The 16,457-nt window shown below is 29.6% G+C and overlaps 1 protein-coding gene across 2 annotated transcripts in view; it reads left to right on the forward strand.

The window, feature by feature from the left end:
- Positions 1 to 2,382: 2,382 nt before the first annotated feature.
- Positions 2,383 to 16,457, forward strand: part of LOC145318096 (neuron-specific calcium-binding protein hippocalcin-like) — a 40,126-nt gene continuing 26,051 nt past the window's right edge. For both annotated transcript variants that reach the window (XM_080159442.1, XM_080159441.1), the window contains exons 1-8: positions 2,383 to 2,515; positions 4,015 to 4,073; positions 4,378 to 4,462; positions 7,093 to 7,176; positions 11,015 to 11,129; positions 11,426 to 11,458; positions 12,396 to 12,428; positions 13,110 to 13,211. In XM_080159442.1, the coding sequence (XP_080015568.1) occupies positions 4,067 to 4,073; positions 4,378 to 4,462; positions 7,093 to 7,176; positions 11,015 to 11,129; positions 11,426 to 11,458; positions 12,396 to 12,428; positions 13,110 to 13,211 (459 nt within the window). In that variant the 5' untranslated portion in view covers positions 2,383 to 2,515; positions 4,015 to 4,066. The remainder of the gene's footprint in view (positions 2,516 to 4,014; positions 4,074 to 4,377; positions 4,463 to 7,092; positions 7,177 to 11,014; positions 11,130 to 11,425; positions 11,459 to 12,395; positions 12,429 to 13,109; positions 13,212 to 16,457) is intronic.

Genomic DNA, 16,457 nt, shown 5'->3' on the forward strand with positions numbered 1-16,457 from the left:
AGTACCTTAAAAACAACTTAATTTTAAGAAATTAAATTACTTCAAAAATTAGATTTCTACAAAAAAATCGATTGCATATCTAAATTTTCTTTGGATATTTTAAATCTTCTGCTTACTTAAAACACTAGACTAGCTATGTATAAAAAATCACAAAAGTTAGGACACCTTCTTTACAAATAAATTTTTGTCATTTTAGAATCCAAAATCTATCGTCTTAATTTTGTTGCTCCAAGGTTTGTTTGCCTGATATTTTTTATGGTTATAATTAGATTTGTTTTTATCTGCAAAAATTAGTTTCAATGCAAATTTTCCTTGTTTGTACCTTCCAAAACAGCGCTCGGAAGCTACAGCCGCATTTAAATTCATTCGCAGTTTTTATAACATGATGCAACCGTCCTTCCAATTAATATCTATTTGTTAACAATCCGCAGTTACAGTTACCACAAAAAAATCGTCAAAATAAGAAACTGCCAAATCTATAGTCACCTGAGTTCAACCCAATTTTTAATTTAACAGCTGATGTTTTTTCTTCAATATAAAAAAATGGCGGCTGCCACGCTCTATTTAAAGTTCCAGTTCACAGACATAATTGTATTAGACATATTAATTCTGGAAGAAGCATTGAACCTTTATTGGCTTTGTCTGTAAATTCCACTAACAAACATAAGTGGATAGTACAGAAAATTCGTAAATTTTTTTTCCTGAATCTTTTTAAACTATGAAATCCAATCTTTCAAATGAGACTTATCTAGTGATTTAAGCAATATTTCTTTCGCCATAAAATGTTCAAATGAAATTTTGCTATCAGTATGCAAAAGTAAATAAATAAATTTTACAAAATGTCTAATATGTTTATAGAACATAAAATGAAAATAATGATCATTCTACTTTAACTCTTTAAAAATGGCATGATTTCTTATTACGATCTTTATTGTAAAAGAATTATTCCTATAAAATCTCGAACAGCACTCTTCACCACCCCGTTTCTTTTATTTAAAAAAATAATTAATGGGGGAGGGGGGGGGGGGGATTAGTTTTTTAAAAGGAACAGGAGTCATGTAAGTTTTTATGAAAATAATGGTGCATTTATTGAATTAAACTGTTTTAGGTAAGGTTAAACTTAATACAGGAGGTGTTAGACAAAAAAAAAACTATGTAGAAAGAGTCTTTTTGGTTAATATTGAAACTTGCCTTTCCCTTGTTCTTTATTATTTCATACCTCCTTTAAAGGAAAACATTTTAATAGCACTTAGGCGGGAGGAGATATAGGTTAAGGGGATATTTGTGGTTCACTAAATATTGTTGGGATACTACAGGAAAATGAGTTATGAAATAGTACTTTACAATTTAAAGTTAATCTATCTTCTTATGAAAGTTTGTAGTCTGTTGCAGGGAGAATGGAGACAAAGTCGCGTTTTTAATGTAAAAATAAGATGTATAGTTACAAATATTTTTTATGATACTTTTCAACTTCCTTCTATCTTTCTGATGGGTTTGATAAGTTGGTTTTCAGTTGTTATTTTTCATCAAAAAGGAAAAAATGTTTAAACTTTAAGCATTGCCTAAGGTAATTAAAATAAAACAAGCTATAAAATAATATTAGCAGTGCAGGTTTGAAAACTATTTACTCAAAATTTTCAGTAAAAATGTCATAATAACTGTTTAGGCAGTCCTTTAAAGATATCATGACTATTTGCTATGTCACCAATCTAGATTTCAACTCTAAATAATGATTATGTAATAATAAATTCCTTTAAAATGGTCGTCGTTCTAACTTTCTTATTATGACTGTTGAGTTTTACGCTCCCTATGAGTTTATGGTTCTAATGATCTACTAGGAACTAGATAAAAAATAATCATTGAATTCTCTAGGACTATTTTTAATTGCAATAATACGGACATACAGATCAGGCCAAAATTAGAAAATATTCGAAAACACGAAGCATATTTTGTTGTGGTACAGCACTAAATAAAGATAAGACTTTCTATTGTCCCTTGGGCAAACTCCATCCAAGTATTCCAAGCTAAAAAAGAAAAGTTTGAAAAGAAAAAGATGCATTTTACAAGGATTTATGGTGAGCTATGGTCAGAGGCGTACACAGAAATCTTACCATGTTTAGTTTATATCAAATAAGATTATATGTATATGTTCATTAAATGGTAGTAGCACGGCTACTTTAATATATTGAAAACTTATATTAAAGTTTTCATAATTTGATAGTATTATTTTATAAAAAAAAAACTTAAAACCAAATGTTTTTAAAAGTTTTACGCGTAAATTTTAAATAATCGACATGTCCTCTGGATTAGTGCAAAGGTTTGCTAAATGTTATTATGAATATAATAAAAGTTTAATATAATGCATCGAATATAAATATTTTCAGAAGATATAACATTGGAGAAAATTGACCAATACAACTATAAAAGTATCATCAGTAAGAATAAGATCTTGAGGATAATTACTTTAGACGCGGCTAACAACTTTTGGATTAAAACAATATATAAAGAAAAAAGGGTAAGAATTTAATTTTCCTTATATAAAAGTAACAGAATTTCTGTGCGTCTGTCTTACCAAACGATTTTGCTATCCGCTGAACCGATATGATTCTCCTATAAAATATAGATTCTTATAGGTCCAGTGTAGGTTTATAAATATTTTGGGGGAGAGTGCTTCCACCCTCCTAAAAAAATTCACACCTAGAAAAACATTAAATTACCCCAAACTGTTCTAAAATTTTTCTTCTTAAAACTCAAATTGAAGAGGGGGAGGCGACTTCCTCCCCCTTTACCTCATGTTCCCCTTCAGGCATCTAGGGGCGTAGCTGCTTGTAATACATACTTCAAAAAAAGATTGGCTCTCAAACTTTTTGAAAGAAAAATACTAACTTGCCTATCAAGGATTTGATTTGGGGTGTTGAAGGGTTGCAAACTTTATTTAAAAAGGGGGTTTAGCTTACCTATGCAAATACCAACTTTTGCGTATATTTATTTGTTATAGCCTACAAAACTGAACGTCTTTGCTTCCATAAGTAGACGTTCAAGGTTAAAAATTCTACTAAGATGTTCTGTCATCATTTTTATGTAACCCTTGATCTACACTTACATTTAGAGGCGTTTTGTCTGCTCCTGTGCCATGATTTTTTTGATTGCTTTGTATGTGTATGTTCTTAGTTATTTAACCCTTGACAATGACTGTTTTTTCTGTGGCTAAAATTAGGTTGAAAGTCGGCTTGTGGAGAGGTTACTAGCAGAAAAAAAATCACAAAAATTACATAAAAAAAGTAACATAACGGAACTGCGCAAAAAATCGTTGTTTGCCTTTGTAAAAATCCTTGACTTTGTGTACATTTGCAATTGGTTTAAGTGCAGATTTTTATATAAATTTGCCAGTGGTATCATACTATGTGTATTTAACCCGTTTTTTCTGTGTGTGTGTGTGTGTGTGGTTTGTTTGTTTGTTTGTGGGTGTGGCCAGCATTTGGAAAGAAATGTGTGTGATTTTGTGTGTGCATTGGAATATAAATAGTCAAAAAAGCATAGTTGTTTTTTAATTTGATTCGGACGTTAAGTGGGTTGGTTTGAATACTGGTACTTTATACAATCTAATCAAGATTAAGTATTATTCTAATCTTAAGCTAACCTTGTGCTAAGAAAGTAAAAAAAAACTTGGGAGACAGTGTAATTAACAGTCCAATGTCCAATTAAATATTTCAAGGACTTCAAGATATCTATATCTATTTATTTTTAATATTAGTTTTTATAAACGTGTGTATATGAACACTTTTATTTGTTGATGGTAATGCTTTTAAATGCATTTATTTTCAATCACATGAAATCTGGAAAAAAGAATAACTCGGTCAAACTGAAGCAGTGCAGTGCAAATGCCAAATATAATTAAACAAAAACAATTATATACATAAGCTGTGCAATAATTTATTTTCAATTTGTCTGAAATAGACTGCATCTATAATATGAACAATAAATTCAAATATCTAATTATATGTTTTCTTTCAGTGTTGTGGAAGAAGTTTTAAAGGCATGTGTAGACTGTAAAAAACCCTTTAAAATGACAGGTACCTTTTTTACGCACAAATGATGTTTAATTTGGTATTATACGAAGTTTTTTTTCATGATGTTTGTACTGGCCTTCTGATCTAAACGAAAAAAGCTCTAAGAGGATATGTCTATAGTTTGTTCAAGCCGTTTAAGTTATTTTAAGGTACAAACAATTAGACTAATTGGTTGAAATTTATACCTGACTTTTGAAATTTTTAACATGACTTCATTATTTTACGAGAGATAAAATCAAATTAATGGCAGGTAACGCCATATTTTTTTTGCATATGATTTTTTTTAGTTAATATTTATTATTTTTAGGATCAAGCTCTGATGATACAGCCTCTGATATTGGCACTCCAACATTCTCTTATTATTCTATAGACAGCATAGACTCTTCATCATGGTAATATTCTATATCATATATAATATAGATAGTAGAGATAGAAGAATATTCGGGTATAGTCCCTTTTATGGCAACGCCTCTAAAGGGGCGTTACATCGTATTTTCACAGTAGCTTTTTTCATATTTCTAGCCATTGCGGGGGCTCTAACCCAGCGGTGCCAATTGCTTAACCCTGCGGGGCAATCACCTAACCTAAAATAACCTACCAAAAGCTACAGTGAAAATACGACGAAACGGCCCTTAAAAGACGTTGCCACGAAAGAGACTATACCCTAATATTCTATATAATATAGAACTCATTTTACTAGCTTAGCAGCCGCAATAAGCCGCTAATGGATGCCCAACCCCTTTAAGCAGATTTTAAAAAAATATATATTTCTACGCCCTTGTTTTATCTGATTGAACAAAGATTGTATGGTTATGCTTTTCTCTGAATTGTTTCCAAAAAATATTGCAATTTCCAAATTATCATTCTGCTTCTTCAAAGTCACGAAAATATGAAATCTAGTTTTTACAATCTTCTGCAGAATAATATAGTGTCTAAACTATGAGGTCATTATTAAAATAATTTTTTTTTGCTTTTTCTTTTATAATCATATTCGTAGCATTCTTAGAAGTGTTTATGTCCAGATATCAAATTACAAGTTCAAGTTGTTTTTTTTTCATATCAATGTTCTGACTTATTTTAAGCTATGAATAAGTAAGGTTTATTTTTGTCTGAAGCTTAAGATTTCAACTACTACGTAATTGATTGAGTTATCTTTTTTGTTCAAGACCTTTAATACAGAGCCCCTAGATGCCAGTCGCAAGTTTATTATATACATATGTTGCTTTTTTCTTATTTCTATGTATTGACCATCCCCCCCCCCACTTTATATTTTTAGTTCTGAAAAATAATTTTATTTATGGTTGTTAACAAACTAGTGCCAAACTAAACCACGCGGAGGGGGCGTGATTTAAATGTGTAGTATACTCCTTTTGTTAAACTTAATTTAGGGTTTCTTATATAATTGCAACGTAGTTATAAGACTTTGGGTAGCAATAAAATGAGACGTTGGGTACACCTCTAACTGAACCGATTTTTGATTAGTCAACGGATCTAAATTTGTCTCGGACAGGATATAATTAAAAGCCTAAATCGGCCAAGGAATAGCCGAAAACGATATTTTTATACTTAAAATTTAAAATAAAGAGCTAAATGAGTGTAAATTTGGTGAGCTATATTATTGAGTAGCGTTGTTAAGATTGGATGGAAGAATTTTGTAATGAAAGCGAGAGTGGGGAAGGAGGATAAGGGATGGGGTAAACGGGTTATCAAAAAACCAAAATTTCTTGCCAGTGGAACAAATTCCACCTTATTTATAGCCATGCATGCACACCCTCTAATTCAAAGGGGTTCTTAAGAGACTCTTTTAACCCTTCCTTATCCTAACTTAAAATAATAATCATCAAAAATATTCTTCCCAGTCCTGGTGCAATATGAGTGACCGTCCAAAATTTTTATTTTGTTATTGGACATTGAAACTAAAATCTTTTTTTTATATAAAATTTATTTAATCAAATAATTTTGTCACACTGCGGATTTTGTTTTTAGCAGGAATATTTCATAATGATTATTATAAACATAGCAATCAATCTGTTTCTGTTTTATTAATGGTGTGCATTAACTTCTGCATATTTGCTACGTGTGGCATTTTGCAAAAAAAGAAATAAAAAAATAGGAAAAAACAAAGGTGAAGGGGAGTGAAGGAAAGTGGTCAGTTTTTTTTTACTGTAATAATGATATCAGGGGCGGCCAAGCTCTTTTTGGGGAGGGGTAAAATTTTTTTAAGGGCGGGGTAATTCGTTTTTTGGGGGGGTAAAATGGCGCGCGAATCGCGCCGCAAATTTTTTTTACCCCCCCAAAATTTTTACCCCGGGGGTAAAAGTTGCTGGGGGGGGGGGGGGTAATTACCCCCCTGAAATCTGTTGGCAGGGGTAATTTAAATTTTATTAAATATTTAGTATTAAAAATGCGCGCGAAGCGCGCAAAATTTTTTTTTGTTAGAGATTTTTTATTTTGGGGGGGTATTTACCCCCTCCAAAATTGTTTGGGGGGGTAAATACCCCCAGGGTAGGGGTAAATTTTAAATGGGGGGGGGGGGGTAAATCACCCCATTACCCCCCCCCCCTTGGACGTCTATGAATGATATTCAGTTATAATGATTTAAAAATGTGCTACATTTAGCAGAAGTGAGTATACATCTTTATTTCAACCCAGCTATTTTTAGAATTAACAACTGCAATCTACTTTTTAAGAATAACGCAATAAACAAAGACTAAAATTCAAGGATGTTTTTATTCTACAGTAGTAATTATTGTAGAAATTATTTCTCTTTAAAGCTAAAGGGCAAGTATACGTGACAAAAATGATAAACAAAGATCAAATATAAATTAGTGCATATATTTTTTTCCATACCCGTTTTTTATGCGCATGCATAATGGGTATATCAACCAAAGAGAGCGAGGGGGATTAGTTGGTTTAATTCTTAACAATTTGCTTCGGAGCGTGCTCCAAAAATGGTGGCTTATCGTGCAAGAAAGTTTAAAATTAAACAGAAACAACAATTAATTATTTGTTTTTATTTCAGCAAAAAAGAAGCTTTCAAATTTTCGTCTTTCGCGACATTGTCGACGATGTCGATGAAATGGAAATGTGCAATGCTTGCCAAAAGGTAACAAATTAATATCCCTTAGCCCTTAATTGAACCAGTGCAATGGGAACACAGAGTAGAAACAATCCGAATACATTATTTGTTAGAAAGTGCTAACTGTTATAGGACAATTTTTTCCATTTGATCATATACAAAAAAACAGCTATCAAATAATTCAAATTCTAAGGTTAAAGTTTATTTTAGGGTAAATTACATCGTTCAGATATCCATCGCTAGAATCATTTCTAAATATTAAGAAAAAGCTACGAAACCAATTAATATCCAATGGATTAGAACCGGTTCTCAGCTATACTGAAAAATTATGTGTAGCATCGTGTTATATCCAGTTTTCCACGAAAATAAAAATGTACTATCATGAAGCGGAAAGCTGTTCACTGCTAGAAAAATAAATGTATAATTTTCGTGCTAGGAATTCCTTTAAATTGGACAAATTATGTTGTCTGTCCATTTAGAGTAATACATTCATTTGTATAGCATGTTTTTTATCAAATAATTGTTCTTTCAGTAAATTTTTGCATACTTTACTTTATATTTAATCTGTCTGAGTTTAGCTGTCAATTTTCTCTTTTCAAATGTCCTTTCCGTGTGTATCTAATTAAAACCTGAATTCTAAAATACCTTGTCTCATTACAGCCTCGTCCATTATAGCCTTAATTTGTAAAGAAGATCGGACAACTTGCAAAGATATGTTCCTTAATACAAAAGTACTGTCAAATATATAATATAGACATAATAAGACCATTATTAGTACCTTGGAAATATAAGTTGTAAAGTCTGCAAAAAGCAATGATAAGATTGATGTGATGATGGTAATAATGGAGTGTCTGGCCTCATCAACGATTATTGGAACACGCCTATCCTAAGGCAATTCAAGGATTTTTTCCCCCTTCAAATAATTGCATTAAACTTACAGATTATTCAACTTATTTTTAACTAATTTGGATATAATTTTTCTATGTGAGAAAGAGAACTAATTTTGGTAAAATTATTAAGATGAACAATATAAACGACTTGATTTGACTAAGGCGCACAGTGTAAGAAACATTTTTTACAGAAGTTTAAAAGTAATATTATATAAATACTTTTCCTTCTCTTTACAGTTTTGATAAGAACTAGACATTCACAGGATTTAAACCAGATATATCTCAAAATCTAAAATAAATTTTTTTCTAAAAAGGATGACGACATCCATAGAAGCGAAGCTCTGAAACGCTTTCTTATTCATACCTAACCACTACAGGAATCGCCATGACAAATCTGAAATCGAGAGAACTATTCCAACATGCGAATTAACGATAAGAGCTATCCGTTACGAAAGGACGGACCTACCCTAATTATAGAAAAGCTTCGCTTTTAAACAAGTGAATCGTGTTCTTATGAACCCTAGATTTAAAATCTACAGCTGTTCACAAGATCGCTGCAAAATTATCCGCAATTTGATGTTCAAAATCTTTCAAACTTGTTTCCGTTTAAACAAAAAAACATTTAAAAATTAACCTAAATTTTTCATATATCTACATCATCATAATACGATGAATAGAAATAATTTACTTATACAATTAATTATTTGTTATGACCAATTTTACCTTTTTAATCAAAAGAAGTAATTATTAAGTAGAAGAAAACAAGAAATCAAAATGCACCAAAAAAGAAAAAAATGACACTTTGCCGATTTATTAAGAATTTATGCAAATACCTTTCACGAGGTATTAGTTTTTTTTTCACGACTTATGCAAATAAAGTAAAGATACTTTAATAAATTTTTAAAAAAAGATTTGATGGTATAGGTCATAATCTCTAAATACAAGGCTTTTTATAGAGAGCGGATTTAAAATACAACATTTGTCATGCAAAGTTACAATTCTAGAGCTCAATTTAAATTTTGAATTTTAATAAAAGTTAAACCATAGGATATATAAGTTGGAAGGAATTTTAATGTTAGGGAGAGATTTGAAATCTGCATCAAATTTTAAGGATTTTTTTAAATAAAATTCGATTTTTGTTAAATTCTCTATCTGAAAGCGGAAATACAATTTAAGTTAATTAATTTTGACCAATAGGATAGGTGGATTAGAAGCTACCTGCGCTCTAATTGGGTGAATTTTACGACACTTAAGCTTCTCCAATCAGAGCGCGAACCCAGTAAAAGTGTCGGACTGATTATGACGTAAAAAAATAATTAGACAATGAGAGGCCACTATAAATTTTACCATTGGTCAATAATGGCATCTCATTAGCTATTTTTTTTTACGTCATAATCAGTCCGACCCTATTACTGGGTTCTCAGAGCGCAGACAGTTTTCAATCCACCAATCACAGATATTAAAATTAATTAACTTAAATAGTATTTCCGCTTTTAGATAAAGAATTATACAAAAAACGAATTTTATAAAAATCCTCAAAATTTGATGCAGTTTTCAAATCTCCCCCTAACATTAAAATTCCTTCCAACTTATATATCCTATTAAACATATCATACAATTTATACAACCCCTCCCCAATTTTTTTTTGGTTTCACAGATTTTAGACCAAATATTCTTAAATATATTTTTTTATAACTGATTTCTCAAATTTAGTAAAATTGTACTGATGCGATTGATATTAAGAAGTTTATGTGGATTTGATTTTACATAAAAGTTTCTATTTTTAGAAGACAAGAGTTGACAGATTTTTAATAAATGCATTTTTTATTATTGCTTCTACAGCCATTATTTATAATGTTAGATCATTTTGTACAAGATGATGGAATATAATTTTAAAGTGGCGTACAAAATAAACATCCTGCCCAAGAAAGCTGATATAGTAAAGGGGATATAATGAGCTATGTGTTCCTTGACAAAATTTTGTACATTTTTTTTTCTATTTGCCTTGAAAAGTGAAAAATTTAACGGGCAGAAATGCAGAAATATGATTACAGACTTAAAGACATTTACCTGAACAAGAAATGTACCTGGATACGAATTCTGGAACTACCCTCACTAGATACAATATACAGTATTCACTATATAAAATACAAAACTTGAAACTCAGATAGGAAAAACATTTTTTTTTACAATATTCAAAACAAGTTACAAGTAAAATTTGTCAATATTATTAGGTGTTTTTTAACTGATAAAAAGTTCTTAGGAATCCCAAACCGATATGACTCATTTAGAACATTGGTGTGAATTTATTCTAGCAAATTATTTTCTTATTTTTTTAGGCTATACTTTAAAAAAAATGGATAGTTACAAAAATTAAAAAAATATTTGTAAGAATTTTGTTTGAAAATCATTTTGTTATTTAATTTACAAAAAAAAAATATTTTTTAATGTGTGAACAACTAAAATATTTGTAATGGAAGACGGAAAAGTTTGTGTTTATTGTTCCTGTTATCGACGGCTGGACTATCAAACATCATTTTTTTTTTTCGAGTCCATTCATTTTAACATTTCCTTGCTTTCAAGGGTGCAAATGATAAATAAACATTTAGATAAAAAAATAATCTCATTTATAATCTTAATTGACCCAAATATATATTTTTCAAATTCAAAATGCTTGATTCCAATAAAAAGTCACCTTACAAAAACATTTTCCTTATTCCTTATGGCGTTTTGTATGTGTTTTTCAATCTTTAAAACCAGTTTAAAAATACAATTTTTATTATTGCAAAACATCATCCTAACAAAAACTTTAAAGCTGTTTGTCTATTTAATAATCATTTATTTATAATTTCATAAGAATAAACATCTATTATGCATAAGGATATTTTATGAAAATAGGGAAAATCACTTGCTGAACAGAAATTATTAGCCTTTAACACAGTGAATATTTCAATTTAAAGATTTGCTATGTTTAGGAAGATGTCAAGGAACCCCATACCCCAGTTACGAGATGAGGATATTCAGTTCCTACAAGAGCACACAACTTATAAGGAGCCAGAGCTTAGAGAATGGTTTAGAGAATTTATAATGGTAAGTACGCCTTTTATGGGAAATTGGAAGTCAAAATCATGATTTTACTTCTAAACATTGAAATAAAAACTTCAGTCTCTCACTATTTGAATCTTTTGAAAGGGGGTCTTATTATGGAAACTCTGCAAATTTTCTGTTTTTTTTTAATAATAGTAAAACGATTTTTGAGCCATATCTCGAAGGGCGAGAAGCTTTTCTAAAACTATAAGTCTAACCGTTTACGAGATCTTACTTTAAATTCAATCAACAAGTTACTTTAACATACATCATTTTAAAAGCTAAAATTTTACTTTCAGGATTGCCCAGAGGGAATTTTAACGAAAAAGAAGGTAATTTTATCATTTCTAAAATGTAGAATAAGAATTAAGAATAAAAATTTAATAAATTAACATAACAAAAGAAATAAACATGGAATTATGTATTAAGCCTGTCATGAGGAAAGAGAAGATAACTAAGAAAGCATCAGAAAATAATTTTACCGATTTGAATGAACACTTTGCCTGACCATAAAATATATTTATTCCATTCCGCAACAATTTTAGCCAATATTTTATGACGCAAATCTTTTAAGTGCTTTAAACGTGCTTAAACGTGCTTTGTCATGTGATATACAGTTACTGCTAGTATGCTAGAAACGTTTCATTATAATCAAAGAGAATGAACATATTATGAAATGATCGGTTATTCGGTAGTTAGTTTGGTTGGGGAGCACTTTTAAGTGTTTTCTTTCTTTCCCTTATAATAAAATATTAGTTAAGAAATTGAGACCAATCTTTTTGAAAAAGGAAGAAAAGTGTTACTTAAGTAACCAACTTAAAAAACGTCACAATGCTAACTTTACTATTACGCGTATATATTGTATTATTTTCCTTGTTTGGTCTGTTCAAACAAGCACAAACACAAAGACACATAAATATACCAGAGGATAGAATAGATGAGAGACAGAAAGACGAACATTGCCTTGCTTTTTACGATACAGAAAGAGTCCTGCTGATTTTTGTAATAATAATTTACATAATTATTTACATAATAATTTATTATGTAAGATATTTTAATTCATGTTCTCGTCTTTCTAAAGCTATTTATACTTTACAAAGGAGAAGATTAAAGCTTAACAACAATCATTTTTATGAAAGGAAAAAGAAACCGTCTCAGAATTTAATATGAAATGTATACATCAGGCAAACTATTGGACACATGAAATATTATTCAACAATAATCCTAAATAAAAATAAATCATGTTAAAATGAAATATGTTTTGTCCAGGTTCTGGAAATTCTTCAGAAAATATTGCCAAAGGTAAAATATTTATCATTTCCTCTTATCTTTTAAGTAGCGCAGCTACAATATAAATGAACTAATGGATTAGCCCAAAGCCTTTTGGAGCTATGCCACAAGATACGGAGGTGGTAACTTCACATATTTGATAACTGCTGGATAAAAATGCTCTACCCTGCAACATCAATATTTTGTTTGAAAGGACCATATTTATTGGGAGATTGGTGGGTTGTACCATTGTACATACCCGCCAAGAAAACAGCTATAAACTAAAAAAGAGTTAGTAGTTAGAAAGTTCCTCAAAAGCATAACTTCGTCTGTTCTGCGTTTATTCCTACCAAATAAAACCTCTGTAAACCAAATTTTAAAATGCGCTACTTTCTGTTTATTGGTCATCACACGCTACGCTTAAGTCAAGCTGACAATAATTATCATTATATAAAATGGCCATTCATTTTAGCGTTTACTTAATAAACCAGAGCTCTAGCTATGAAGTTGTAAGGTTTTTGGTCTGTATCTTAATATTTTAGAAAAACTAATAAACCAATTGAGTTCTCTATTTCTGATAAGATTTACATAGGTATCGGGATGGTTTTAAACTCTATTTCTGGTCTTCTTTATTCCAATACAGCGCCCCTAGATGCTAGGTTTGCTGTCGCTACTGCTACTATAAAGGTTAAATTGAATTTATCTTGTTTTTAGACGAATGGTGAAACAGTAACTGAGCTAATATTTACAAGTTTTGACAAAGACAGAAATGGATGGATAGATTTCAATGAGTTTATTCTTGCCACATATTGTACAGTAAGTTTAGTTTTATTCAATCACAACAAGAAAAAATTATGTCTCTAAGTAGAACAGCAATAATAATAGCAACAACTAAAATGAAAAAGTAGGACATAAAGACAGTCTAGACTAAAAGAAAAGACTAGTTATAAAGAAATTAGAAAGAAGGAATATATAATTGTCCCCTAAATTGGAATTTAAACACCATATTACTTCTTGAAAAAAAAGAAAATCCAATGGTTACTTTTCTGCTATAAAGAAATTCATTCTAAAAGTTGTTTTTAATAAGGTATGATTAGCTTATTAAATAAAAGGACAATTTTTAAAATACATACATATTATATAATAAAATATTTTGATATAATATAAAAGAAACACCTTTAAACATAATTTATTTTAAATAGAATGAATTCAGATTGTCAAGTTTTATCAACAATTCTGTTTATATACATATTCTTAATGTGTAAATGTCTCAACCATGACACTTTGGTTGAGTGTGACTTCCGAATTAGCGGGAAGTTCTAGAGATCTTGTTGACGTACACACAAACCCCCAATACCAGGAACCATCAAGTTTCAACAGCAGGTTTGATTATAGATTTATTGAGGCAACTATTTCAAAGTCCTGAAATTACAAAATCAATTAATACAAAATTCCAGTTTTTATAACCACGTAATCTTAATTGCTTTTTAAAATCATTTTTTTCTACGGTTAAGAATCTTTGGAAACTTTGGCTTTAAAGGAAAATTATTTGGTTTAATAAATCATTGTTAAATGCAAAAATAAAAGCACATAAAAAATTACTAAAACATAATAATTAATCATAATAAAGTTTCATGTTTAGCTGGCTAAAGCCTTTTAAACTAAATATAATCGTCCTATACGCCATTCCATTTAAGTAAAATTTACAAATTCTACCTGAAGTTCTTATGGTTTCAAGCCCCTGGTATACTAGGGTCGTTCACGCACTATGAGACCAATGATAGGCCCAACTTTGTTCTCCGAAATCTTCACACACTCACATATCATTCAAAAGTAACGAACGTGGACGCATCAAAATATAAACAATCCATGCCGCGTCTCTTTAGAAAAGGAAAGTCAAACAAGACGACATTTGCGCTTAATTTGGGATAATGAATAAGGAATTAATTTTGATCTTGATAAACACAAAGCTTCCTCGAAAAGAGGTTAAGACACACCCCCCGTTTGAAAGTCAAATTAACTTCCTTAACGAGATTCAAGGTTTTTTGCGCTGAGCACTAGCAACATTTCTCACTAAACTCAACTCACCATAATCACATGAGAATGGCCACATCCCGAAAAACATGACAATTTTTGCTCCTAACTAAATGAAACCCCGTGAAATGCATACACAATATTATACTCCTCACTAGGACTCATAATACCTCACATTTTAGGATAGAAGGATGGGGATTGGTTTGTACCATACAGCATGACCCTCAAAAAAGTATTTTTAAGCATCTGCAGCCCCTTTTTCTCAATGAATTATAAAAAAATGCATATGTCCTTGTTCTCCATAGTATTCCACATAAGTAGATATAAAAATATTTTTTTTACCTCCATTAACACCGGAGATTTTTAGAGCTAAAGTTTTAAAAAAGTGACTGAGGAAAAAGTAATTTTTAACATGAAACGACTTTTTTAGCAAAATTAAGGTAGAAATCCTTTTATTTTTGTTACTAGCAGAAACTTTATACAAAAATGAAATAAAAAATTTAGTTTTTGAGTAAAAAGCATTTTTTTACACATACTTTTTGAGTCTTTTTAGTTTAATGATATTTTGAAAAACTTACTTATTAGGCAAAATTGTTTAAGATTAAAAAACCAAATAAATCTTTATGAATATAGCAGGAAAATTGTTTTTATTTCACAATCCTAACTTTAATAACAAAAAAGTTATAAAGAAAATAAAATTAAAACATAATGATTTTTTTGTCTAAAAAGCTTAATTAACCCCCTATTAAATTATTGAGATGTCAGAAAAGTAGGCGGAGCAACTGTCATAATTAATCCTTTTCTCAAATAAGGGTTAATAAATAACCTAAAATTTGCAAATAATCAATTCATTCAGTAGTATTTTTTGCCATTAAAAATTTATATTTTTTGGTGGAATAAAAAAGAAATAATTAGTTAACTTGTTTTTCTTTGTGTATCATTATTCAGTTGCAAGAAAAACATAATATAACCATCCAAAAAATAAGAGAAACAAAAAAAAATTCTTTTTCTCAGTCACTTTTTCAAAACTTTAGCTCTAAAAATCTCCGGTGTTAATGGAGGTAAAAAAAATATTTTTATATCTACTTATGTGGAATACTATGGAGAACAAGGACATAAGCATTTTTTTATAATTCATTGAGAAATAGGGGCTGCAGATGCTTAAAAATACTTTTTTGAGGGTCATGCTGTACAATATTCCAGGCACATGACACTCACAAGATCACATACACAAATCCTAAAATGGATAATCCTATTAATCATGATGTTGTAAATATAACAACTTATACTAATTAATAATCATTTCATAATCAATAGGTAATAAATCATTATTAATAAATCAATAAGTACCTACGAAATCAGGTTGAAATGTAAACAATAATGGTAAAATATAAAACGAAATAAATCTTAGACAAGAAAATTAAGATTTATAGGTACTTAAAACTAAATTTGTTAAGCATCAAAAAGAGTAGTAAGAAAAAATATTTCAAAATCCTTGGGCAGAAAGTTTTTCAAACTTAATGAATAAGAACTGTAACTATCTTAATCAACAATAAAACTTTTCAATACTTAGATAATAGCAAAATAATAATAATATCTTTGTTAGAATTTTTATCGAAATTATGAAAAAATACCAATTTTTCTTTGTAAAAAAAAATGAAAATTTTAATATGAATTTTCAATCATTCCTTGATCTGAATAAAAATGTTTTACTTGATTGAAATTCATATGTAATCTTAAAAAAATCTGCTAAAAAATACTTGATTTTTTTCCTTAGAGTAAATATCGAATCACGCAACCTCGACACATTTATTCTTTTTTGGTAAACTTTTCAGGTAAGTTTTATAATGAATTGTACTTTTGAAAAGAAATTAAACTCAATAAAATTAAATTTGAGCATATGAAATAGAATAAAAATTAATCGCATTTTGGTTGATTCTTATTTTAGGCATAAAAATAGGCATATGAAAATGTGGCTTTTTTTACTAAAAAAAAATCTCAGTTTCCATAAAATAAGAATCAATTATT

Source organism: Acartia tonsa, chromosome 4 (assembly GCF_053477335.1).
Source record: "Acartia tonsa isolate MP-2025a chromosome 4, ASM5347733v1, whole genome shotgun sequence".
Taxonomy (NCBI): Eukaryota; Metazoa; Arthropoda; class Copepoda; order Calanoida; family Acartiidae; genus Acartia; species Acartia tonsa.